The 26,266-nt window shown below is 58.7% G+C and overlaps 2 protein-coding genes across 2 annotated transcripts; both read left to right on the forward strand.

Annotated features, from left to right (window-relative positions):
* The first annotated feature begins 4,352 nt into the window (after positions 1-4,352).
* Positions 4,353-7,841, forward strand: MYCL (MYCL proto-oncogene, bHLH transcription factor). The gene is made up of 2 exons (XM_057412568.1): positions 4,353-5,029; positions 7,109-7,841. The coding sequence occupies exons 1-2, from the start codon at positions 4,525-4,527 to the stop codon at positions 7,672-7,674; spliced, it is 1,071 nt and encodes a 356-aa protein (XP_057268551.1). The 5' UTR covers positions 4,353-4,524; the 3' UTR covers positions 7,675-7,841.
* A 3,040-nt stretch (positions 7,842-10,881) lies between these two features.
* Positions 10,882-25,560, forward strand: TRIT1 (tRNA isopentenyltransferase 1). The gene is made up of 11 exons (XM_057412580.1): positions 10,882-11,054; positions 16,685-16,825; positions 17,268-17,366; positions 17,579-17,727; positions 18,585-18,727; positions 18,978-19,089; positions 19,649-19,761; positions 21,192-21,269; positions 22,464-22,573; positions 22,895-23,012; positions 25,358-25,560. Exons 1-11 carry the CDS (start codon positions 10,905-10,907, stop codon positions 25,495-25,497), a joined length of 1,353 nt encoding a protein of 450 aa, XP_057268563.1. The 5' UTR covers positions 10,882-10,904; the 3' UTR covers positions 25,498-25,560.
* The last annotated feature ends 706 nt before the right edge of the window (positions 25,561-26,266 follow it).

Here is a 26,266-nt window from a genome sequence, read left to right on the forward strand (position 1 = left end):
CGTGCTTTGTGCCAGAGGCTGTGCTAACAGACTGCAGATAGGTGTAGCCCTGCCTTACAAGTGGAGTGGGAGAGATCGGAAGACCAGGATTTCCTCAGATTTGGATTTTCACCCACAAATGTGGTATTGCACAATTTCCTGTGGGGGACTTTTGATCTCCCTCCCAAGCAGATGCTCTGGGAGATCCTCATGGCAATAAATGAACCGCCAAGGGCTGATCCCAGTGGGGATGCTGCTGCAGCAGCTCCCACCAAGCTCGGTGCCCTCAGCAACCCACAGGCAGGTGGGACTGGGCCACTCGCAGGCTCACCCTTGTCACCAGGACCACGGTGATGGTCTCACAGGCAGGACCGCAACTCAAACACCCCTCTGACAGTGATGCTGTCACGATCCCAGAACTGGGGACACCACCAGGCTCCTGAGGTGACCCTTTAGGGGCTGGGACCCAGGCGCTTGCTCTTGGGGACATGGTTGAGGACTGGGGACAGGGATAGGGATGGGAGCTGCTCCGGAAGATGACAGCTCTGCCACCCCACCTCCCACCCACACCTCCTGCTGCCGTGGATCCGTCACAGCCCGGAGCTGAGCAAGCATGAGCGCACCCGAAACCAGACAGCCCTGCCAGGACCGGGAGCACCGGCCTGGGGACACATGGAGCTGGTGAGGGGCTGTGAGACGCAGCCAAGCTCCTCAGCTTGGGGCTGCAGAGCTTCTCCAGGGCTTGGGGCACCTCCTAGCACCAGGCAGGGTGTGCAAATGGGTCCTGGGGGGGTGAGAAGGCAGCAGGACTGGAGCTGATGATGCTTTTGCCTCCCCCTTCTCTGGATTTCACTGCCTGCTGTATCCAGAGCGGGTGCCGGCACTCTGGGGTGCTGCAGCCAGCTTGATCTGGGTGCTGGCAGCATGTCCCTTGCCCCATATGGCCGGGCAGGACTTCATGGTGCTTCCATTCCCCACAGGGGCTCGGGCTGGTGTTTCACAAGGGTCCAGCCAGCTGTGGCTGCTACCCAGCAGCTACATGGGGACAAAGGGGACACATTGCATGGCAGCACACAGCAGCCACCCTGCACTGCCCACATTGCTCCCGGGTGAGACCCTGGGGAGCGTGTCATGAGGATGAGGGGGATGACATGGGGCTGGGATGTGTCAACACCAGAGCTCACAGCCTCCCCTGTCCCTGGGGACCACCATGGGGACAGCAGGGTGGCTCGAAGGGATGAGGACACAGACACAGAGCCCGGCTCAGGGTGCCCCGGACACCCGTCAGGCTCGGGGTGTGTGTGCCCCGTGGGGAAGCTCTTTGGGACTGGAGCCTCAAAGTCCATCCCTGCTGTCAGTGGGGATCCAAAGGGCACGGGGGACCCGGGAACTGCTTTGCGTCATGCGCCGGAGCCATGCCAGCTGCAGCTGGGCCAGAGCCGGGGGCACACGCTCGGTGCTGGTGGTGGAGCCCTGCCAGCGCCCTGCGGATGGAGGGGGGGGGCACGGCAAGGGTTGGCCCGGCCCATGGGTGCCCTCCCAGCCCTTGGGGCTCCCACCACCACCCACCCTTGTTTGCGCAGGCGGCGCTGGCACAAGAGGCGCTGGGTTCCTGTTTGCAGAGTGCCTGGAGAGGCCCGGTGAAAGGGGTGTGCGGCCCCCCCAAGCCCTCCACAGCGCTGCTCTTGCACCTTCAAAGCATCTGGAGCCCCTTGAAGCCGAGACAAGTTCCTGCCTCTCACTGGGAAAAGCCGGGGAGGTCTCTGAGGCCAGCAGGGAGGGGAAGGAGACGTGGCTGAGAGCTACCGGTTGCAGGAGCCTTTGCTCCTGTGCCAGGAGACGTGTTGGTGTTGGAGCCGGCGGCCAGGGGCTGTGCTGGCTCTGTCCCCAACCGTGATCTGTTCCTGCAGGTGCTGGGGCAGGATGAGCCCCTGCAGCAGCGCAGCCTCTGCCTTTAGTGCCGACAGAGCAATTTGGCTCCTAAAAGACGGTGGTGGCTTCACCCTGCTTCCCAGGGCAGCAAAGGGCTGGGAGCAGCCCCGGGCCGGGAGCAGCCTGGCTGGGGACACCGTGGGACATGCCCGGGGCTCCCAGCTGGGCTGGGGACGAGACAGGAGCACAAAGGGGACATGAGAAGGGGATCCGGATGCTCCTAGGTTCCAGGGCTCCTGCCTGATGCGGGCGGGATTGGGATGCTCAGGGCTCCTCGGCACAACCCAGGGGAGCCCGTGGGGTGCTGCAGCCCCGGCCCCGCCGCCCCGCGGCCGGTGGCTCCCTTCCTCGGTCCCATTCGGGACCAGCAGGTGGCGCCCTGCGCCTGCCGGTGGCGGCGGCCGGTGCCGGGAACCGGGAGGGACCGGGGCGGGGGGGGCCGGGGAAGCTGGGGACAGGCGGGGGCGGGGCCGTGCTGGGCAGCGCTGGGATGCGCTGGTTCACGCTGGGCTGCACTGGGCTGTGCTTTGCTGAGCTGCAATGGGCCGCACTGGGCCGTGCTGGTGGCTGGGCTTGCCCCCAGCCCCTCCAGGTCCCAGCACCGCTTTGTTTGTGTGTGTGTGTGTGTGTGTGTGTGTGTGTGTGTGTGTGTGTGTGTGTGTGTGTGTGTGTGTGTGTGTGTGTGTGTGTGTGTGTGTGTGTGTGTGTGTGTATGTGTGTGTGTGTGTGTGTGTGTGTGTGTGTGTGCGTGTGTGTGTGTGTGTGTGTGTGTGTGTGTGTGTGTGTGTGTGTGTGTGTGTGTACGTGTGTGTGTGTGTGTGTGTGTGTGTGTGTGTGTGTGTGTGTGTGTGTGTGTGTGTGTGTATGTGTGTGTGTGTGTGTGTGTGTGTGTGTGTGTGTGTGTGTGTGTGTGTGTGTGTGTGTGTGTGTGTGTGTGTGTGTGTGTGTGTGTGTGTGTGTGTGTGTGTGTGTGTGTGTGTGTGTGTGTGTGTGTGTGTGTGTGTGTGTGTGTGTGTGTGTGTGTGTGTGTGTGTGTGTGTGTGTGTGTGTGTGTGTGTGTGTGTGTGTGTGTGTGTGTGTGTGTGTGTGTGTGTGTGTGTGTGTGTGTGTGTGTGTGTGTGTGTGTGTGTGTGTGTGTGTGTGTGTGTGTGTGTGTGTGTGTGTGTGTGTGTGTGTGTGTGTGTGTGTGTGTGTGTGTGTGTGTGTATGTGTGTGTGTGTGTGTGTGTGTGTGTGTGTGTGTGTGTGTGTGTGTGTGTGTGTGTGTGTGTGTGTGTGTGTGTGTGTGTGTGTGTGTGTGTGTGTGTGTGTGTGTATGTGTGTGTGTGTGTGTCACGGGGCGGCTGGGGGAAGCCTCGCTGTGTTTTCACAACATTTCTTGGCTTTCCTAGAAGGATTTTGGCAGCGGAGGGATGGAGCATCCTGCTGGGCTCACCCCGGTGCCTCAGGACACTGAGAGTCCCCTCGGACCCTGAGCCTGGATGTGCTGGGCACTGCATGGGCAAAGCTGAGTTTGGGCAGCAGTGATGTAGGAATTGCACGCGTGAGATGGGCTCTGCTGAATCCCAGGCCAGCCCTGGCTTCACCAGCAGCTCCCAGACATCCTTTGGGGGGGTCACAGGCCTGCAGCCACTGTGCTGCCAGCATCACATCCCTGCCCTTTCTCTGTGCACAGACGTTCCTTGTGTGTGTGTGGAGAATAAAGTGCCGCATCCTCCAATGCTGGTTTCTTGGTGCTCCAGCAAAGCTCCTGACCAGGCCTGTGAGGCCTTCGAGGAGGATGTGGCTCCAGGTGGCACCCAGGGTGGCACCCTGGGCAGGACACAAACACTAAGGGACTCCACTGGTGCCACTCAGGCAATGGCCACACAGTGACAGTGGCTGCAGCAGAGGGTGGTGGCCATGGCCTGGTGAGGACTCGGGACCCCAATGGGGAGTGGGTGGATGGCCAGGCTGGTGGGGGGAGTGATGGGAAAGGCCACTCAGGGTGGCCTCTGGCAGTGGACAATGGCTCCCTGTGACTTGTCCCCATTTGTCCAGCTTGCTTTGCTGTCAGGCTGAGCTGGATGTCCCCAGGCTGGCAGCATCGCTGTGCTTGGCCTGGGTGTTCTCAGCCAAAGCCTTCCTGTTCCTGCAGTGCTTGCAGAGGAGGGACCCCAAACCAACCGTGACCTTCCCGATGGGCTGAGGACGGCAGGATGCTCAGGGGCAGCCGGGGTCTCCCAGCCCGGCATAGGGGTTGGCCACTGGTTAACAGCCTCATTACCGTCCCCGTTAGCATCACCGTTAGTTAGGGGGGAACTGAGACATCACTCACACCGCACCCCCCCCCCCAAGAAGGCGGGAAAAGGGCAGGATCCCGCCCTCTATGCAAATATCATCCAGGCGATTGGCGGGCAGGCGGGGCCGGTGCCCTACACAGGCTATAAGAGCGGGGGGGAGACAATGCCCCCGCCGTCCCGGGTCGGGGGCTGGCGAACGGTGGAGTGGGTGCACTGGGGTGGGGGTCTCCCCCTCATCCATGGGGCTGGGGGTGCCCTTTTGCTGAGCGGGGCTGCAGGTCGAGCTGGGGGAGTGCCCCCTTTTCTTGCTGTTCCCCCATCCCCATGCAGAGATGGAGTTTGACTCCTACCAACACTACTTCTACGACCACGACGCCCAGGAGGATTTCCACCGCTCCACGGCGCCCAGCGAGGACATCTGGAAGAAGTTCGAGCTGGTCCCCACTCCCCCCATGTCTCCCTTGGGTGTCCCTGGGGAGAAAGGCTGCAGCTCCGGGGCGGAGGAGCGCTCGAGCGGGCTCTCCCGGTACTACCGGCCCGGGGAAGAGCCGGAGTATCTCATAGGGACGAGCGAGATCTTCGGGAACCTGAGCGCTTTCATCCTCAAGGACTGCATGTGGAGCGGGTTTTCAGCCCGGGAGCGGCTGGAGAAGGCGATGACAGAGAAACTTTCCACGGGCACGCAGAGGGCCACCCCGCACAAGCCCTCCTTCGCGCAGGATTTGGGGTTCAGCAGCTCGGTCAGCGAGTGCGTGGATCCCGCCGCCGTCTTCCTTTGCCCGCTGGCCGAGAGCAAGATCCCGGCGTCCTCGGGATCCGAGGGTCAAAGCGATTCCGGTAAGGAAGGGGTCGCGGGGTGGGTTCCCCCGGGCTTCTGGCCGTGATGCTCCCGCGGGTCGGACACGCGTGTCTCCGGCCGGGCAGCGCCTTTGTTGAGGGCCCCGATCCCGGCCCCACGAACAAAGCGGGCTCGGCTGCTCCCGTTCCCCTCTTCCCCAACGGGGTGCGTGGGGCTCGGGGGTGCCCCCCTCGCTCGTCCCGTCCCTTCGGAACCCTCGCGGGGAGGTTGGTGAGGGGACACCCGGTCACCGTGGGAAGTCTGGAGGCTTTGGGAGCTCGTAACCGCTGCGGTTTTCCTTTCCCCGGGGACAAAAAGCAAAATTCCCCTCCCCCGGGGGGCTCCGCGGGGCGGGCGGGGACATCGCGCATCCCCTGCAGCGTGTCCGGTGTGGGGTGGGACAGCGTTTACACGGGGGGTCGGGCTGAGGAGCTGCCTGTGACCCCAGGGCAGTGCGGTGCCACCCGCTCCTCGGACCCCTCATCACCCCATTTATAAACACACGCTTGGGTCCTCCCCCTCCAAACCTTACTCGCCCGGGGTCAGTGCGTGTTTCCCCCGCTCCCACTGAAGCCTGCGGCCCCGCGGTGCCTTGACCCCGTTAATAAATCCCCCGGTGCCGCGCCGGTTGAGTCACGGTGCGGAACGGGCGCTTAATGCCATTAGGGGCCCGCGGTCGGTAAGCGGGTGGCGGGCGTTAAGAGGCTTAAACCCAACCGGGGGGACCGGCCCCGTGGGGGGGGTCCCGGGTCCCGGTCCGGGTCCGGTGGCGCCACGTGGGCGCCGAACAAAAAGCAACAGATTGCAAACAATGAGAGCGGCCTCGCTGACGGGCAGGGGAGAGGGCCAATGGGATCGCGCGGCAGCCGGCCGGCCCCGTCAGACAGCCAATGGGCGGCTCGGGTGGGCGGGGCTTCGCGGCCTGACTGTTATTAATGAGCGGCTTGGGGGGGGGATGTTGTGTGCCCACGTGGCTGAGACCGGCCGCGTTGTGACACTGGTGACCAGTAAGGGTGTCCCCAGTGCCTCCAGTGTCCGGGGTTTACTGGGCAGAACCCCCCCGAGCAGGGGTGTGGGTTGGGGGTCACAAGCAGGAGGGTGCCCCAGGGCCCATCTCCTGTGGCCACCACTGGTCCTGTCACAGAGAGCTGGGGACCGTCCTCTGCCCGCGATGTTGAGCATCTCGGGGCACCTTTAGCAAGTGGCTCTATTTCCCCCCTCAAAAACCCAAGGGAAAAGGTGGAAGTGCATCCCTAAAGCAAGAGTGATTGAAGTTGTGCCTGGAGCCAGGTGACCACGCTGCGCCCAGGGGCCAGCTTCGGGCCTTGCTGGAGCGGGACAAGCTCGATGACAACAGGCAGGGTGCTTTGGGTCCGATTATACTTCGTTTGGGTCTTGCCCTTCACAGCTCTGATATGCACACACCCCACCCGCTGCCTCCTGGGCTTGGGATGCCTTCGGGGTTCACCAAGTCTGTGGGAGGGATCCCATTGCCTCTCCCTGCCCCCTTGCCCTGCGGGGGGGCTGTCCCCGGGAAGCCTGGGCTGAATGGGGCTTATCACTTGTGAAAAGTGAGTCACTGGAGTGAGAAGCTGCTGCTGAGGGGAACAAAAGGCAGCTCTGCCCACCCCAGTCCCTCATTTACAATTCCAATGGACCAGGAGAGCACCTGACCAGGGTCAACTTTGGAGTTAGGCTGTCCCAGGTCCCCAGCATCCTGCTGCTCCTATCCCCCCCCCCCCGGGTAGGTAGGCTTGGGTGTTTCTTGCCTGATGATCCTTTATCCTGGACACATGCTGCTCCTGGTGCTGAAGTGAGGCAGAAGAAAAGCCCCATTCAATTTTGGGAGGCCACGCACTTGGATGTGGAGGGAATGATTTCATTGGGATGATATTGGCAGAGCCCTTAAATCACAACCTCTTCTGGAGGCTGCAGAGTGGCTGCGGTGCATGAACAAGCTTTTGTGGGACGGCAGTGGGGTGATTGTGCAGGGGCTGTGGGGAGGTCTGGCGAGTTGAGGGGGTGCCCAGGGCCTCCAGCTGATGAGGTCTTTCTTTTTCCGTGTCCGTTTTGGATAGAAGGCGAAGAGATCGATGTGGTGACCGTGGAGAAGAGGCAATCGCTCGGCCTGAGGAAGCCGGTCACCATCACGCTGCGCGCCGACCCCTTGGACCCCTGCATGAAACGCTTCCACATCTCCGTCCACCAGCAGCAGCACAACTATGCCGCGCGCTCCCCTCCTGACACGCATCCCCTGCCAGAGCCACCCCAGCAGGACGAGGACAAGCCCCCAAGCACCCCCCAAGCAGAGCCGGCCCCTGCCACCATGCTGCCTGAGCCCAGCTTGCCCAAAGCCAGCAGCAGCCCCGGCTCCGACAGCGAGGACGTGGCCAAGAGGAAAAACCACAACTACCTGGAGCGCAAGCGGCGCAATGACCTGCGCTCGCGCTTCCTGGCGCTGCGGGACCAGGTGCCTGGGCTCGCCAGCTGCCCCAAGACCCCCAAAGTGGTGATCCTGAGCAAGTCCTCCGAGTACCTGCAGTCGCTCCTGGCTGCGGAGAGGAGGATGGTGGCCGAGAAGCGGCAGCTCCGGCTGCGGCAGACCCAGCTGCTCAAACGGATTGCTCACCTCAAGGGGCACTAGCGCCCGGTTGCACCCCCGGCTCCCCAAAACCCCCGATCCCTCACGATTTGCACATTTCTTAATGTTGTCGTTTGGTTCAGTTGTTGAACTGTTGGCCCCAGGGGGCTAGAGCACGCAGTGGTTGCTGTATGTGGGGTGGATGCGGTGCTGTTCCCGACTGTGGGAATGGGGCCGCAGCCAGAGGTCCCCTTCTGTGGCATTGCCTGCCTTGGCGCCGGGTGCTGCAAGGTTTCCCCTGTCCCCCTGTGAAGCTTTCTTAAGTGACTGCTTCGATTCATGGGCTCAGCTCCATTCCCCCTCCCCGGCAACCCCTGCTCCCCTCTCTGCTGTTTGTCACTGATAGAGTTGCTGGGAGTTCTTAGGGCATCCATCTCGCCCTGAAAATGCCAAGTGACCTTTGGCTCATGGAAGCAGGCAGAGGCAGGCATGGACATCCTAGCCCAGGGCTCTCCTCTGGACGCACCCCGATGGAGATGGTGATGGCAGGGTGTCTCTCACCGGGGTTAACAGCACCCTGTGGGCAATCCCCTTCCTCGGCTGGACCGTACCTCACTTTCTTACCACATCATGCAGTAGCTTGTCTTGGATTTGATGTTCTAGAAACTGCTGCTGTAACTGCAAGTCTTATACTGGAGGCTGTGTTTTTATACTGTATTTTTGTACCACTTTTTGAGAAGTATTGGTAAAGAGTTTGCTTTTTTTATATATATATAAAAACCTCTTGTTTTGGAGGGGGGTTCCTGCTGCAGGGAGAGCTCAGTCCTGCTGCACTTTAGGGAGATCAGGAAGGGGCTGGCTCCTGCTGGACCCTTGAGCTGAGTCCTTGCTGAGGCTGGTCTTCCCCCTCCAAACCACCCATTTGCAATAACGGGGTTTTTCCCCTTTCCCATCCTTGTGTCCTCCTTTCCCACCCTTGCAACTGCTCCTCCACCAGCAGCCACTGAGCATCCTCTGTGAAGCTTTGGGCTTCACATGAGCATGGCTGGAGGGGGCAGGCTGGGGGCAAGGGGCATCTGTGCTGCCTTTGAGGCTTCCCCCTGCCTGTGCCATCCTGTGGTGGGGTATGGGGTGGCAGAGTCCCTTGTCCCCTCCTGGGGTGTTGGCAGGGGTGGCCCCACAGGGCAGCACCTTTGGGTCCCTGCTGACCTGCTGAGAACTGTTAGAGTTAACACTGTGGTTGGATTTAGCACTTTCTTCATTACCTCACACTTCATAAATAAATACGTTTGCAACAACCTGGGTTGGCTTTTTTCCATGCAGGCGGCTGTGGGGCTCTGTGCATTGGGCCATGATGTTCCTTGGGGTGGGACCCTGTGTTTTGGGGTGTCCCTGACACAGAAATGAATCCGTTTGCACCAGGGCTTGGCTGGTAGCAAGACCAAGTCCTTTCTCCTGACTTTCTCCCAGCGGTTGAAAGAGAAGTGGGGCCAGGGAAATGAATCACCTGGATTATTTTTCCTCCTTTTAAGTGGCTTTATTGGCAAGGAGGGGCAGGGAGCCCATGCTGAGCTCTGAGAAGGCTTGCATGTAACAGTAAACCCCCCTAATGGGGCTCAGGGCAGCCAGTGTGGGGTGATCACTGCCCCGTGGGGCTGGGGTTGGCAGTAACCCTATAGGGAGGGGGGGAATGCAATCCCTTCACTTCAAGGGGCATTGGAGACCATCTCCCCAGATCTGCCAAGTGGATGAAATTATATACACGTGTGTGCTCTCCCTGCTGCCCCAAACTCAATGTGTTTGGGTTTCCTTCGTGCTGGCAGTGAAAGTCTTGCTTTAAATGCGAGAGGGACATGGGATTCTGTTACTGCTGAGCAGGCAGAAGAGCTGCTGCAGGAGATGCAGCCACCTGGGAGAAGCAGGCTTAGAAAGCAGCAATTCCACCCTGCAGGAATCCTATGCTCCCATTCCCTTCAGCTCCAGCACTGTCTCACACTCGCTGCATGTTGCATCATGCCATGTCAAAGCCTTTTAGGGCTGCATTAAAAGATGCTCACAGGAACCACAGCTTAAACACGGAGCAGGGTGACCTAAATCTGACACCTTGCCCGTGTGCAGGGAACAAAGCCGAGCTGCACGAGTCCCTCAGTTGCTTATTGCTGACACTTGCACACCGGTGTCTCTTTTGAGCTCAAGGTGAGCCTCCCGGTAAGGTTTTTAGCAGGGTGTGCTTTTGCTCTTCATGCTGAAGGCATGCCGGATGCTTAAAACACTTTTTCTCTCTTAGGCACGATGTGCAGATCCATGGCCTGAGCAGGGACAGTCACCAGGGGAAAATGTGGCTGGTTTTTAAGTACACCACACCTCTGATTTCTCCTGCTGAAAGCCCACATACCTATATATACACCTGAGACTTCCCTGGTTAATAATGGAGACGTCTCCTCTCGTATTGCCATGACTGACAGCATCCGTAAGTGAACCAAGTAAGCACACAGGGCTCCTCAGTGCTGTGATGTGCCAGTGTTGGCTGGGACCATCCCGATGCAGCATTTCCAGCCCTAACAGTTATCTCCTAGTGCTGTTGCCCTGCTCACCCCCTGCTCCTTGTGACCCCCCCCCCCCTTCCATACCACCTTTTCTTCTCCCCCCGCTCGCTGTACTCGGGTTTCTCGGCCACGGAGCCGCCTTCACGCCTGGGCTGGCAAATTTGTAGGGCAGTTTCCCGAAGCGGTGATAATCCCCCGCAGCCTCCCCGCTCCCTGTTGCTATGGCAGAGGATGTGTGTTGCCAGGGAGATACCCTCCTCCCGCTGTCTCCATAGCAACCGTCTCCCTGCCTTCCCTCCTTCTCTGTCGCCACGGAGACAGCCGCCCGCTCCCCATCTCCCCGTGTTGCCGTGGCGATGGGGAGGACGAGCTTGAGAGGAGGCTGCGATTGCCACGGCAAAGCGCCCCTATCTTGTTGCTATGGCAACAGCCCCGCTCCTCACCCTCCTGCCCTGTTGCTATGGCAACAACATCCTTCCCACCCCACCCCAAAATAAACGGGGACCAGGGCGCAGGACCCCACTCGTGGGCATGGCCGGGATTGAGGAAGCCGGGGAGGGGGGGGGCGATAAAGGGGCCTGGGGGTCCCGGGGACCCGAGGAGGGTCCAGGTCCGGGGTGGGGATGGGGCCGGTGACCGGAGCCCCGAGCCCCGAGCCCCGCCGCAATGAGGGCCACGGGGCACAGGGCCCGGCCCCGTCCCGCCCCCGTCCCGCCCGCCCTGGCAGCCGCCGGGCCGGGCCAGGCCATGGCGGCGGCCGCGCTGTGCCTCGGGCGGGCCCCGCCGCCGCGGCCGCTCGTGGTGATCCTCGGCGCTACCGGCACCGGGAAGTCGGCGCTGGCGCTGCAGCTGGGGCTGCGCCTCGGCGGGGAGATCGTCAGCGCCGACTCCATGCAGGTAGGGCCGGGAGACAGCGCGGCGGGGCCTGCGGCCTGCGAGCAGGGGAGGGCCGGCGCTGGGCCTGAGGGAGGCCGCGGCGGGGAGCGGGGCCTGCTCGGGGCCCGCAGAGCCCCGCGGGGTGCGGGCTGAGCCCCCCCCGGTGTCTGTGGCAGCCGTGCCACAGCAGCTGAACGGGGAGGCAGAAGCAGCGCTGCGGGTGAAGGCTCCCTCCGGGAGGAAACCCGAGCGAGAGGCTTTCATTTAGACCCACAAGGGCTCCGCGGGGGGTTGAGGAGCACTTTGAGGCAGCGGCTGGGGGTAACCGGTTGTAAGTGGTGCTGAGGATCGGTCCTGCGGGTGCTGGCAAGGAGCCTGGGCTGTGGCAGCCGCGCAGGACGTGGTGGGAGCCCTGAGCGAGCCCCACGGTCCCGCTGGTCCCTGCGCTGAGCCGCGTGTCCCGGCTCTGCCGTGCGCCCTTCCAGGGGCTGCTGGATGGATGGAGCATCAGCGAGGTGCGATGAGGCAAAGGGACACCAAAGAGAGACGGGGAAGGAAGGATGTTAACAGCTGTATTTGCTGCTTGAGAGCCTGTGGTTTCATCTCCTTCCATGCTCCATCCCTAGCAGTGTGGAAGATAGCAGATACAGATGACACAAGGTCCTTTTCTATGAGTCTGTGCTGGATTCAGGAGGAGCTGAGCCTCTTTTTTGGTCCTGATTGCACCGACACGGGAGCTTCATCACCAGATGCAGATTTCAGCCACCACAGGCGGCTTGTTATTATTGGTTAGCAAAATGTTTCCTTCGTAATCACTGCTTTGGCTGCTCTGGTTCTGTAGCACCTGAGCTCCCCCAGCCTTCAGTGCTCAGTGTATTTATTGTGCTGGTTTAAAAGTGTTTGCTGCCAACAGCACCCTTCCTGCTGCCCAGGGATGGGCTCGCGCTCTCCTCTCCTGCAGCCACCTCCTGCTTTCCTGCACCTGGCTGCTGATGCTGGTCACTATTTGTGTCCTAGAGAGCTAAACTTTAAACTTCCCTCTCCTCAATCTGGAGCAATTGGAAGCTTTAATTTTACGGGATGTTTTCCTTAAGCTCTTGAGCAAGGAGTGTTTGAGATCTGAGCTGAATTGAGTCCTGCAGGGGCAAAGCATTCATGTAGATGCAGAAGCTTTGTCTGGAGCTGCCTGGCCCAGCCATGCCAGTGCTTCGAGCCCTCACCATGTGCTCTGTAATGAAGGACCTCCGTGTCCATCCTGCTCTCCTCGAGCACAGGGTGCGACTGCCTGTGAGCTGGTTTGCTCTGCAGTCCTCTTCTGGGCTGGGATGGCTTTTAGGTGCCTGCTGTTGTTTGCAAGGCGAGTTACTCTGCTGTCGTGTCTGCACCAGGAGCGTCTCTGGTCAGATCTTGGCTGCTGGGATTTTACTGGTGCCGACCTTCCTGCAGACAAACCCAGAGCTTTTGTTCAGTCATTTGTGCCTGGTTGTGTGCTGGTAACCCTGAGGCTCTCGGCCCTCGCAGTGACCTTGGGACAAGGAGGCACAAAAATACAAAATGTAATGTTCTAAGTAATGTTGATGGCTTTGTAATGGAAAACTGCGGTGCTTGAAGGTAGTTGACATAGTTTCAGGCCCTCAGGACCTCAGTACAAAAGGTGTGAGAAAAGCAGAAGGACAGGACCTGGGGATGGGAAGTATCTGGGACTAGCAGATGTGGGTGGGCACAGATAAACTCACTGATAAGTAGAAGGGCAGGATGATTGCGATGTCTGTAATGTTAATTAAGCTTGTTGGGAAAAGTAAACGACCCTTAAAGACCCCCACATTTTTGTATGCATGCCGGAAACCTTTTGGAAAATGATGTGATATGCTCGGTGATCATATAAGGATGACCTGTATAGCAGTTCGGGGACACAATAAAGAATACCTGCTTGTCAACTTGAAACTCTGTTGGCGAGTTTGTTCCTGGAGTTTCCTCCGAATCAGACCGCCAGCCCAGCACGCAGCAGGCTTTAGGATGGGGAATTGTGCCTGTTGACTTGAGCAGGCTCCCGCTGCCCCCAGAGCTCTGCAGACGTGGCTGAAGCCCACTGGTGCGCTGCAAATTCTCGGTTCATGCTGGTGGATGGTTTGAGGCGTCTATTTTGTGCTCTGGTTATTTCAGGTCCCACTATGGGAATGCAAGGGGCTGGGAGGACGCTGGCTGCAGGCACCCAATGGCATCTGGGCTTGAGTGGCTCTTGTCCTCCTTTCCTTTTAATCCCATTCTAGCGTGACTGTGGAAGGGGAGCAGCTCCGTTGCCTTTATCCCGCAGCACAGCGTGCTCTGAGCCTGGCCTCAGGCCGCCTGAAGGCGCAGCCTCCAGCAGCCCGTGTCCCACTAACCCCTGTGCCCTGCTCGGGCGGCCGCAGCCAGCTCTGTGCTTGCTCGCTGGCTGTGTTCCCATGGGATACTGCCCGCTGCAGATCCCTCTGCCACGCAGCACTGGCTCCGCTGGCCTTGCCATGGGTTTTAAAGCTCCCGTTGCTCATTCCCTACTGGCAGCTGCCAGTGCCCGTGTCCATTCATCGCTGCGGTCCCGGTGGGCTCTGACGACTGCTGGCAGTGTCCTGGGCAGCTGCTGGAGCTGGAGCCAGGCTCGGGAAGGGGCCGGGAGCCCCAAACCCACCTGTTCCCACACAGGCACCCCTCTCTCTGCAGGGCGTTTCGTCATGGCTGTGGGTCGCTGTGGTCATGTTACAGACTTAGCTGCTGCCTGCGTGCAGCTCAGGAGCTCTGCTTAATCTGATGGCCTCTTAATCTTGTTTTTTTTTGTCCTTTCTGTTGCTGTTCGTCATCCCAGAGGGTTTCCTTTAGGAGTAAGTCGTTCCTGGGAAACCCAAATGGGCTGAAGCCAGTCCTGTTTCTTTGTTCTTCCTGATCCCAGCTTGCTGGAGGGCCCCATCCGTTCCCCATCTCGCTGTCCCTTCTGGATGCCATCCTTCTCCGGAGGCTGTTGTAGCACACTGGGTACATTTGCCATTTACTGTGTCCAAGTCAGGACATCTTAAGAGCCTTTGTTGCCATCTTTCTGATGGCAGGGATCGGAGTGGGGAGTGAGTTGAGCTCTCCTTGCATCCTAGCTTGGTGTGGGCCCTCCATGCCCCTCTCCAGCTGGGAGATTCCCTTGGTTGTGTGGAATATTCACACTCTCCCAGCTGTAGGTGCCTTGGCTGTGTCTGGGGTCCCTGTGCTGCACAGCCTGGTGTACTGTGCCTTTACCCCTCTGGTGCAGATGGTGACAAAGGGACGAGTTTGGGGCTGTGCAGGAAACTGGTGCCAGAGTGAGGGTTTGGGAGAGCCCTTCCCAGGCTGAGGAGCCTCACGGCACCGTTTCCTGAGGATCACTTAGAAGGGGAGATGGCCCTGTCCTCCCAGCAAAGAGCTGGGAGCTGCAGGGCTGACCCGTGCGGGGCCTTCACTGCAGGGTGAGAGGATGCTGCCAAGGCCGAGCATCTTGAGCCCGCAGCTTGTGCTCGGTGTGTCGGAGGGCTGCTGCTCCAGGCTGCTCGCTGCTAATCTGTTTTGGGCGCCTTAGAAAGCAACAAAGGCTTATCTGAGCCGCTTGCTGCAAATAGCCATGAGTGTCAGGAGGACGTCTGGGTGCGACAGCCAGCTGGTGGAAACCTTGCTGCTTGTGTGTAAAAGGCCGCCTTTGTTTCCTCCCAGCCCACAGACTGACACCGCATTCCTCCCCTTGTTGCTCGATATTCGGGGAGGCTCTCGGTGTTTAATCTCCAGGAGAACCTTGGGGGATCGGAGCTTGAATGGGTAAATCCTGTTTGTGCCTGTGCAGGGCACTGGGAGCTCCCGGCTGCTTCCGAGCCCCCCCCCCCGTCACCATCAGCCCTCGGTATTAACTCTGATCTCAGGCAGACGAGTGGGAGTCGGAGGAGCTGCAGGGCTGGGCTGGCCCTTGCCTGGGGAGAGGTGGCACTGAGCCAACGCTCCCTGCATTCAAAGGCTTTCGGTGCCGGCTGGAGACCTGCCTTGAATAGTGCTGCTCAGCCCGGGGCTGGGCGATGGAAGGGGATCAATAGGCTGCAGCCAGCCACGGGGCGTGTTGGCACAGAGCTGCCTCTTGGGCCTCTCCTCCCGTCTGCTCCCCATCCCCTGGAGCCAGCTGGGTTTCTGCAGGGCCGAAAGGAAGAGCATTTGGTTGCCCTCCCGCTCCCCTCTCGCTTCCTGCCCCCAGGCAGCCTTTCCCTACCGAGGGACTGGAGCAGGAGCTGGCCCTCGCCCACCGAGCAGCAAGTTCCGAGCTCCTGGCAGGATGGGAGCTGTGCGCGGGGCCGCAGCCGGTTCAGCCGCCCCGGCAGCTCCGGGCTTCCCTGCTCCACTGACCTGGGATCGTGCCTTGCTGCCGCCCGGTGCCCGCAGGTCACCTCCGTGTCACCTTGGCCTGGTGTCTGCTGAGGGCAGGCAGTGGGTGGAGGCTGCGCTGCCTTGGCAGCTCCTCGGAGGGGATTAAGGGGAAATGTGTTTGTGGAAGTCTGGCCCTCTGGCTGGGGTGGGTTCTGGGGAGTGGAGGAGGAAGGGCACAGCCATTTCCAGCCCTTTCTCCCATCAGCCTGCTTTATTCCAAGCCGGGAGACTGTTCCAAGCAGGAGCAGCGGCACAAAGCAGAGCCTGAGCCACTGTGGCACACAGTGCGGAGCCAGGCTGGACAGAAAGTGCCCACTGTCACCGTGTGCCTGCTGCCAGCACCCTTGGGGTACAGGTCCCCACTGTGATACCTGCTTCTCTGCAGCACCCATTGGCCAGCAGTGCTGGGCACAGGGGCACCCTGTGCTGAAGGGGGTTGTGTTTGCATGCCACGGGGAGCAGGGTTAGGAGCCTTCCTCCCTTCTGAGTGAAACATGCTCTCATCTCCCCCAGGACCCAGCCGAGCTGCGGGGATGGGATGCCAGGCTGAGGCAGCTCCGGTACTTGCAAGGTCTGTGGGCTTAGGCTTTGGCTGCTTTATGCAGCCTGGAGGGTGGATTTGGGCTGTGGCTCAGGTGTGTGCTGCTGGGATCGCAGGTTGCTTTGGCTCGTCACCAAGGATGCTCCCAAGGGGTTGGTTCGGGTGGCTTTTCTCTCTGCTCTGCTCTTAGCTGGCTAGCTGAGGGTGAGCACCTCCCAGCAGTGCTCTCCCAGGTTCTATATCCCAAACTTGGGATTGAAGACTCAGCTCGAAGCAGTGAGATGCTCCCGGTTGCACTCACGGGTGTCTCTCAGGCATGAGCTGAGACCATTTGCATGTTCAGGAGGCTCCGTGGAGTCGCACGTCGCATCCAGAGACACTTGTGCGTTACGGGAAGCAGTGATCCTTGCCCTCAAACGAGACTCAGTGCTGTGCTGGAGGGTGGTGTTTGGAGAGAGGCAGACCTGAGCTTTTAGCTCCAAGAGCAGTAGATGAGGAGGTGGCAGTTTGGAGGCAGCCATCCTCATCGTTGTGGAGCTCTGTGCTTCGGAGCTGGGCTTGCCTGCTTACCCTGACCTTGATCCATCCCTAACTGCAGGGTTCCACCAGGCCAGGAGAGCAGTCACGAGCTGTGGGGGAAAGGAGCAATGGTCAGGGGGGTTCTCATGGGGCATAGAGGTGAATGATGGGTTCTTCTCTTCCCCAGGTGTACAAGGGCTTGGACATCATCACCAACAAGGTTTCCCTGCAGGAGCAGCGTCTGTGCAGGCACCACATGATCAGCTTTGTGGATCCCCTTGTCTCCAACTACACAGTGGTAGATTTCAGAGACAAAGCTGTGCCTCTCATATCCCTTCACTCTGCAGCCTGCCTGGCTGGGCAGATATGGACTTCCCCCCTTCACAGCCACAAGAGGGATCAGGGTTTGCCTCAGACTTGGGCTCTCCACAGTGCAAATAACTCTGGGTTTCAGGGGATACTGCTGGTGAGGGGAACTTGGAGCTGCTTTTACCCAGGTAATGCTCAGGGCAGCCCATCCTCAGGGCTGGCTGGGGAGGATCTGAGCCAGATGTTGCCTTCCCTGGCAGTCCCTGGGTGTCCCCGAGTTTTGGTGGTAGCTGACACAGGCAGCAGAGGATAGTGACCGATGAGGGACACCTATAACCCTGTCCCACAGCCTTAACCAGCTCCATGGAGCTGGGCAAATGAGGTTTGGGCCAGCAGGCTGCTGCTCCCACAGCCCTTCCTCCCTGCTGTGCAGCTGTGCTTATGCTCCTTGACGATAGCACATTGAAGACATCTTTGCCCGAGACAAGATCCCGATTGTTGTGGGAGGAACCAACTACTACATCGAGTCCCTGCTCTGGAAGGTCCTCATCAACACTAAGGTACATCTGGGGGGCTGCGTATCCCACTGGGAAAGGGTGAGCCCATGTTCAGAGCAGCCTTCTGCAACTGGGCATGGTGTTCCCCCTGCTAGAGTGGGGCAAGGAGAATCAAAAGCCCCTCATTCACCCTGTGGGTCTGGGGGATGTTGTGGCTTGCGCTGGCCTTGCATGTGGATGAGTGTCCCCATTGAGAGGAGCCTTGTGCCCTGCAGGAGACGGCCAGCACAGCTCCGGAGACGGTCAGGGACAGGAAGGTGGAGCTGGAGCAGCTGGATGGTGGGGAGCTCTATCGCCGCCTGAGCAGGGTGGACCCCGAGATGGCAGCCAAGCTGCACCCCCACGACAAGCGTAAAGTAGCCAGGTGAGCTTGGGGTGAGCTTGGGGTGCCCTGCACCCCTTCCCGAGGGAATCGTGTGCCAGGGAACACAGCAAGACAGGCTCTCCCATCCCAGGTGCGTGCTCCCAGCCTCTTAGCAAGGTGCCTGGGGACCTTGGAGCACTGGTGTTGAGGAGCTCTCTGGGATCTGAGACCTTTGGCCATGCAGCACGCCAGCCTTTGGGATGCAGGATGGTGCATGGCTCCTGGCTCCTGTGCACCGGGGCTGCTCCCGCTGCGGTGCCCCAGCAGCAGGGTTTATCTGAAGCTATTTAAAGAGCAAGCTGCTGTGCTGGCTGAGTAACATAGCTGAGCTCTGTGGGAACAGCACGGCGGCAAGACCAGGCTTGCTGCTTTGGCGGGCCCATCCCAGCTGAGCCCTGGCCTGGGGGGAGCAGAACACCACCCACCCCATTCGCACGGTGCGGGGGGGGGACAGGGGGTTGGGCACCCCCAGCAGCTTCCTTCACCTCCCTGCCTGGGCTGGGCTGAGCATTAGCAGTGCTGGCCCCTTCCCTGCAGCCCTACCTGGCTGGAAAGGGCAGGGCTGGAGCCAGAACCCTGTCCCCTGCAGGATTTGTCCTGCTGCCAGGCAGGAGTGGGTGGCTGTGCTCTAGGCTCCTTGGGTGCCATCACTGTGCTCTGCACTGCTTTGTACCCCCAGGACCTGGGTGTGCTCAGGATGCTGGGCACGGGAGGGGGCAGAAACCAGCCCTCCCCCCACATGAGAAGGATGGATCTCAGTGAGTGTCTGCGGTTCCCTTTGCTGGAGTCCTCAGGGCTGCCTGGGAAATGGAAAAGCTCATCCTCACCCAGCCTCTGAGCTCTGTCTCTGCTTGCAGGAGCCTCCAAGTGTTTGAAGAGACGGGGATCCCCCATAGTGAAATCTTGCAGCAGCAGCAGGAGGAGGAAGGTGGGGGGCCCTTAGGTGGGCCCCTGAAATACCCACATTCCTGCATCTTGTGGCTCCATGCAGACCAGGCAGGTGAGAGTGAGCTCCTGGCTGAGTAAGGCGATGCAGATGAGGGCTGACGCCCTGCTCCTGCCCCAGCCTCCTCCCTGAGCGAGGCAGCAATTCCTTTGGCATCCGTGAGCGTGACAAAGGACTTGTTGCCCTCGCCTGCTGGGTTCTGCCTTCCTCAGCGGGATGGGGAGGGTGGCAGCGCTGGGGCATGTTCTGGCACGTGGTCCAGCTGTGGGCCTCCTGAGGGCATGCCCTGCTCTCCTCCTCCCAGCTCTGGACCAGCGGCTGGAGAAGCGGGTGGATGACATGCTGGCTGCGGGGCTGCTGGAGGAGCTGCGCGACTTCCACCGCCGCTACAACCAACAGAAGGTGGCTGAGAACCGGTGGGTGAGGAGCCAGCTCCCTTCCTGCTCATCCCCCCCCCCCCATCCCCGAGCCATGCAGGCACCAAAACAGCTCTGCCCGAAGCACCTCTGGTGCATTGCTGCTCCCAGCCCTCTCCTGGCAGCATCTGCTCTGGGTTCCTGCCTCTGCAGGGGCACCATCGTGGAGAGGTGTGGACCAGCCGGATCCTCAAGCACTTCCTGGCCTCCTTCCCTTCCTGCCAGAACCCTTAGAGCACATTTGGTCAAACAGCAGAGTCCCTGTGGGTCTTAGTGTTGAGAATTAATTTTGCCTGGACCATACCTGCCATTTTCCCTCAGTAAAAATGACTTGGTGCTGCCTAAGCATTCACACAGGGAAGCTGACATGGGCTGACCCTGAAGGCACTGGTCTGTCTTGTGTGCCTGGTTTGGCTTGTCCCCTGAGCCCATGGGCTTGTGTCACCTGGGGAGGTTCCTGCAGGGTGGGATGCAGAGACCCCAGCTATTCACAGGAGGGTTCAGGTCTCCCACTGTTCTACAGGAGATGGCTTTGACCTCTGCCTCTTGTCTTCTCTAGGCAGGATTACCAGCACGGCATCTTCCAGTCCATTGGCTTCAAGGAGTTCCATGAGTACCTCATCAGTGAAGGGAGCTGCTCACCAGAGACCAGTGCCCTGCTGCTGCAAAAAGGTGGGAGGAGCACCCTGCATGCCCTACATCCCTCAGCCCCATGCAGCTTCAGGAGACACTGCCTGATGGGCTGAGCCAAGCTCAGACCTTAGCGCAAGTCTTGTTGGGGTTGAGCTGCACCTTTCTCTCTGCATTTTCCATAGTTGCCAGCTCAGGGGGACAGGGGCTCCTTTTTCAGTGCTTGGAGCATTGCTGAGCACAGCCAGAGCAATTCCTCCCTTCCTTCCCCCTGGCCTACATGCAGCTTGTACTGGGCACGGGATCTGGAGCTGGTCCACCGGTGACCTGGGTGATGAGATCCCAGCTGGGGTGTGAATGCTGTGGGGAGCTGAGCTAGAAAGGGAATGAAGTGGAACTCAGCATCTGGTTCAGCAGCATTATGGTGGGAAGGAGCCTGGGGATCTAGCAGATCACAGCATGAGTCAACAGTGGTGCACTTTGATGGCATGTTCCATTCTGGAGTTCGGGACGGTGTTAGAGGACAGGTTGAAGGGGGTGATCCTGCTCCTCTGCTCATGAGGCCTCACTTGGAGCATTGTGTGCAGTTCTGTTGTCAGCATAAAAAGGACATGGAACTGTTGGAACAAGTCCAGAGGAGGCCATGAGGATGCTCAGGGGCTGGAGCACCTCCTGTATGAAGATAGGCTGAGAGAGTTGGGGCTGTTCTGCCTGAAGAGAAGCTGCGTGGAGAGCTCAGAGCAGCTTCCAGTGTCTGAAGGGGGCTGTAGGGATGCTGGGGAGGGACTCTTCATTAGGGACTGTAGTGACAGGACAAGGGGTAACGGGTTAAAACAAACAGGGGAAGTTTTGATTGGATCTAAGGAAGTTCTTTAAGGGTGCTGAGGCACTGGAATGGGTTGCCCAAGGAAGCTGTGAATGCTCCATCCCTGGCAGTGTTCAAGGCCAGGTTGGACAGAGCCCTGGGTGACCTGGTTTAGTGTGAGGTGTCCCTGCCCATGGCAAGGGGGTTGGAACTGGATGATCCTAAGGTCCTTTCCAGCCCTAATTATTCTATGACAGAGCTGCTCTGCTCCTCAGCACAGCAGAGGTTCCAGGCAGAGTTGATCTGTGTTGGGGAGGGTTCAGTGCAAAGTGGAGATGGGAGTCTGAGGAAACCACAGCAATGATAAAAGGCTTGAAAACAGAAGGGGCTTGTTATGTCTGCTCAGAAGACCATTACAGAGGGATAGATAAGTCTGGTACTGAGTATTGCCAGGTTGTACAGTGGTCAGCCATCCTGTGGGACACCTGTGGGAAGGATGAGGAGTCCTGAGCTCCATTTGTGCAGATTGATACTTGGGTATTGTGAGAGCAGGGCGGCCCTTGAACAGATTGTTCTACCTGCTAAAAGCTTCAGGGCAGAGGTTTTGGGCTCTGAGCTCATCTTGCAGCCTTACACTCGCCTTTGTTTTAATCCCTCTGTTTCAAAGGGATCCAGGCCCTGAAGCAGGTGACCAAGAGGTACGCCCGGAGGCAGAACAAATGGGTCCGAAACCGCTTCCTGAAACGTGAGTCCTCTGTTCCTACCCTACCTCACCACCCCTGTTCTTCATCTCTCATCTTTCCTCAGCCCATCCCCTGCTCCTAGCTCAGGAGAGGCTCCACTGCTTCGGGGCTTGGGCAGGGGGTGCCCAGCATGGTCCCTCTCCTCATGGTGTCGCACATGGTGCCCAGTTGATGCTGCCCTCCGGATCAGGAGCATGAGCCTGTTGGCTGCTCTGAGCATGGGCTGTGCTGGCTGCAGTGGCCAGGAGCCAGCAGGACTTCCCCATCCCAGCCCCAGCCTTGGAGCAGGGCCAGCAGCAGCAGCTGGGAGCCGGGCACTTGTTGAAAGGTGCTCGGTAGGGGCAAAACAACAATAAAATAAAGAGAAAAAGCCCAGGCAGGGAGAAACTGGGCTCAAAAGAGGCTTTGAACGAGGTGCAAGAGCTGTCCCGCAGCCATGTGCTCGGTGGCTGTGGCTCACCTTTCTGGTGGCAGGTGTGCTGCAGCCCAGCTTTGTGAGGAGGTTGGTTGTGGTTACAACACCAAGGAGCAGCAGCTGCTGGAGCCTGGCACGCAGCAGCCTGGGATGGCTTTGTCTGAGCGGGTGCTCTGATTGCTGCTGCCTGTGCCCCGTGCCCTCACACCGGGCTGGGGGAGACCAGAGGGGTGGCTTTGAAACTTGGGTCTTGTCTGAGGCATTAACAAAGCATCTCCCACTGTGGTCTGCTGCTGGGAGCACTATGTGGCCAGAGCAGCCACACAAGCCATTACAGCTCTGAGTGAGGAGCTGCACCCACAGATTCCTCATCCAGACTCTGTGCCTGCATCTCCTTGTAAGCTTTGTGTGATGGCTTTGTGTCCACATCTAGCTTTTTGATCTCCTGTGGCCTCCCATGTACCATGGCAGTGATGAAGTGTTTGTTGCTGGGCTGGGCTGTTGGTGTGCTCAGATTCCACAATGCTGTCCCAAACAGACAACCATGGAGATGCTTGCCTGTGTTCGTAGGTGCTCATGCTCTTTGCAAGGGTGGTATCCCCCCCAGGCTGAGGTCTTTGGTAATTTGGGCTCTGGAAAGGCTGGTGCTGTTTGCTTCTGAATGCTAAAGAACTATATAGGAAAAAGCAGGACACTCTGCTCATAGTGTAGCCCCATGGGCACTGTGACATGATGCTGGGGGTGTTCTGGTGTGCTGAGTTGTCTGCCTCTGCCTCTGTAGGTCCTGGGCCCAATGTACCCCCAGTGTATGCCTTGGAGGTGTCTGATCTCGTGCGGTGGGAAGAGAATGTGCTGAAACCTGCTCTGGAGATTGTGGAGAGCTTCATCCAGGTACTGGGTAACTAGAGTTAACACGGGAGCCATGACCAAGAAGCCAACTTCTTGGCAGTCTCCAGGCCCGTTAACTTGGCACTTAGTCTCTCTGCTGTCTGCCTGTGTCCAGCCTTGGGCTCCCCTCACAGTGGCAGAGGACTGTTGTCTAAGCTGAAGATTTCTCCTGATGGCCCGTGCTGCACTTGTCTTGCATGGTGCAACTGCAGCGTCTGTCCCGCTAGCATTGCTGTCTGCGTGTGGCAGGTTCACATCCCAGAGTGAACACAGCCAGGCAGGTTTCACAGCAGCCCCCAACTGGAGGCATTATTTCACCTACAGGGCCGGGAGCCCCTGGCAGAGCCCGTGAAGATGGAGCCCGATGTAAATGAGAACAAGCGGAGTCAGCGCGTGTGTGAGCTCTGCGACAGACTCATCATTGGGGACAGGGAGTGGGCAGGTAGGGCTCAGCTGGGGGGGAACAGGACATGGGAGGGGGCAGTCACACAGAGAGGTGCAGCGAGGCAGCTCTCTGAAGCAGAGCAGCTTTCCTTGCCTGGCTGCCTGGCCGGATGACCCTCAGCACATCATCTCAGCACATCATCTCAGCACATCATCTCAGCACATCATCTCAGCACATCATCTCAGCACATCATCTCAGCACATCATCTCAGCACATCATCTCGGGCTTCCAGGGCTTGTTTACAGCCCGGGATGAAAGGAGCCATTTGCAAGCCCAGGGGGGTGCAGGAGCTGTGCCACAGCAGCCATCTGTCAGGCTTCCCCCCTTCCCTGCACCCAGTCACTGCCCTGCCAGGCGTGGGGATCTATAGGTACCATCGAGCCCTAGAGCTGTTTGTTTAGTGAGGGCTGCTGGCCCTTTTCAGCACTTCAGGTGCTTTGTCATGAAGCAGAGAACAGGTTTGTTTCTTCTAAAATGTGTAAAAAAACTTGGAATGGTTTTTAATAGCTCAGGTTTGCTCCAGTATCTCCTATTTGTGTTTTTTAGAGTATTGCTAGCTGCAATGGTAATAGAAAAGGATTTTCTATTTTCAATAGACTGCCTTTAAAAGAGCTCAGCTGGAATCAGATTAACTCTGAATTTATCTGCGCTGGGAGGCTCATGCTGAGAACCAGGAACAAAAAGTAGCAGAGAAACTGGCTGCAAGGAGCAGACCTGGTAAATCTCCATGTGTTGCCCAAACACAGAGTGCAGGCACAATGCACAGATAAGTTCTGCAGGTCGTTGGTCATTGGATTTGAACAAGTCACTTATTCCTATTGATCCAGGGAACTGCTGAAAGCAAAGATGGAAGGAGGCTCAGAATAGGAAGCTCATTGTAATGAGATCAGTTTGGAAGTGCCATTGTTATTTTAGCCAGTCTCAGCTCTGGTGCTTTGGAGGAGCTCTGCCTCCTCCAGAACTAGAGGACTCTGAAAGCTATCAGGGTCCAGCAGGTTTTGTGACTGGGTGGGAACTCCACAACCCCCCCCCCAAAACACTGCATCTGCAACTGCACATCCTCCAGGAACATCCCAAATTCTGCTAGATGATGACAGTGCCTTCCCCAGCCAAGACCAGCTGTGGTTCCCTGCATCCAGCTGAATTTGGCTCACACCCCAGGATGGTGGGAGAAAAACAGTCCCAAACTGGGTGTTACTTGTGAGTGCAAAATGGAAGTGAAACCAGCAGTGGGGGCTGAGCTGATGTGCAATCTGCTCTGGTTTCTGTAGGCAAGTTACACATAGTCCTGGGAGCTGTTTCCCAGTACCCCACTGGGTCTGGGGGATGGAAAAGTTCTATTTGTGTGGATTTTGTGTGGATGGCTCGTTCCCAGGCAGTGCCTCCTCCAGCCACTGAGAGCTTTGGTGTTGCTTGTAAGAGGTGAGACTTGATTTCAGGCTGAGGTGACCCTACAGCAATTGTGATAAAGCAGCAGCTTTGCATGTAACTTCATCCCTTGGCAGGAAAGGATGTCTGGAAAACCCCTCAGGGCCATGATTCAGTGAGCACATCCCCTCATTTCATAAAGGCCCTGCTTGGAAAGTTTGCTGCTTTAATTGCTGCTCTGATCTCTTGGAAATAGCAAAACCACCCTGCTAAGATGCTTCATGGCTCTGATTAGACAAAGCGCCTTCTACTTAGATAACACCACTGATACAGGAGATTTTACTGCCCTTAACTCTGTGATTTCAACCAAGTGCAGCTCCTGCTGCCGTGCTGTGTCAGGACAAGCTGCATCCCAGGGATTGTGCCTCTGTTCCCCCTGCCTCCTGCTAAGTGCTCTCATGGCTGGGGGCCTTGCCCTGGAGTTATGCAAAAGCCTAATTATGCTCCGGGCTCCATCCTGAGCTGCTCTGCAGATTTACAGGAGATCCCAGTGCTGTGGTGCAGGCATCTAGGCCTATAAATGATCCTGGCAGGGCTCCATGGGGTGGTGGAGAGTTGCACAACCTTCCTGCATCCTTCAGTGTGCTGCCTCTTTGATAACACTTCCCTTTCTCCCAGCCTCCCGGTGTTGTCTTGGCTGGGAGGAGGTTTGCTGGGAGAGTTCAGTGAGTCCTGACAATCTGGAGACTTCTGTGTATGCAGAACCAGGGTTTGTCCCTCTCCCATCCTCCCTGTGATCAGGAGGAGGCTTGGGAGGGTTGTCCCCCTTCATGGCCAGGGCAGGGCTTGGGAAGTCACTTCTCTGCAGGAATGAACTGTGTGGGAGGATGGGAAGGGACGGCTCCCTACGCTGCACAGGGACATGGGGTTGGCTGTTCCACAGAATCAAAGGCTCCGTTTGCATCTCCCTCCAGCTCACACACGCTCCAAATCCCACCTGCACCATCTGAAGAGGGGAAGGAAGCTGGAGGCCGCCGGCCGTGCTGCAGAGGCTGAGGGGGACAGTGCAGGTGCAGCGACCTCGGATGAGGACAGCAGCCAGGCTTCACCGTAGGGCTCCAACCTGCCTCTGAAGGGGAGGAGGCAACTTGGTCCTGGGTGGCCTTGGACTGAGTGAGCCGAGGGCTGAGGCAGGTGTGTGATGGCCAAAGGCCGCCTCGGATCCTCTTCGTGTGGCATCATCGTGCCGTGTTCCCATGCTTCCTCAACCCTGCCTGGAAGGGGCTGGGCCCTGGGGCAAGGCTGCTGGGAGCATCCTCCCGTGCCAGGTGTTAATTCCTGCCGGAGACACAGCATTGTCCTTGGAATGGTAGAGCTGCCGTGTGAATGTGTCCTGCTTGGAGACAGGAATTCCCTGCCCTCCTCCAGCTTGGCCAGGGGTGCAGCTCCAGAGCTGAGCGAGCTCTTGCTGCCTTTATTGTGGAGAGGAATATTCTTTTATATGGAAATAAAGTTGCAGGATGATCGTGGGCTCCTTTCCCCATTGCCAAGCACAAGTTTTCTTGCTGTTTCCACCTGGCCCAGCTTCCCTGCTCTGGGCATGGGGTGGGAGGGTCAGGTCTGGTCCCTTCCAGCCGCCTTTCCTGCAGCTTCCAAGGGAGCTGAGCAGATGTTCCCTTCTTGTGGAAGCCGTCTGATCCCAATGCACGGAGCAGGTGCAGAAGGAGCTGGCACCTGTTAAACAGGAACTTGGAAGTGATCTCATCCAGTTTGCAGCAGAGTCTGTCCCAGTTAGAGCTGAATTCCCGGGGCTTTACGCTGTGGTTTGGCAACGGGAACCAGCCCTGCAGTTGAATCCGAGTTGCTGAGCAGCAAATTCCTTG

The sequence above is a fragment of the Pezoporus wallicus genome, unplaced genomic scaffold (assembly GCF_028554395.1).
Source record: "Pezoporus wallicus isolate ANWC-B61680 ecotype Strahan unplaced genomic scaffold, APGP_CSIRO_Pwel_v1 contig_12604, whole genome shotgun sequence".
Classification (NCBI taxonomy): Eukaryota; Metazoa; Chordata; class Aves; order Psittaciformes; family Psittacidae; genus Pezoporus; species Pezoporus wallicus.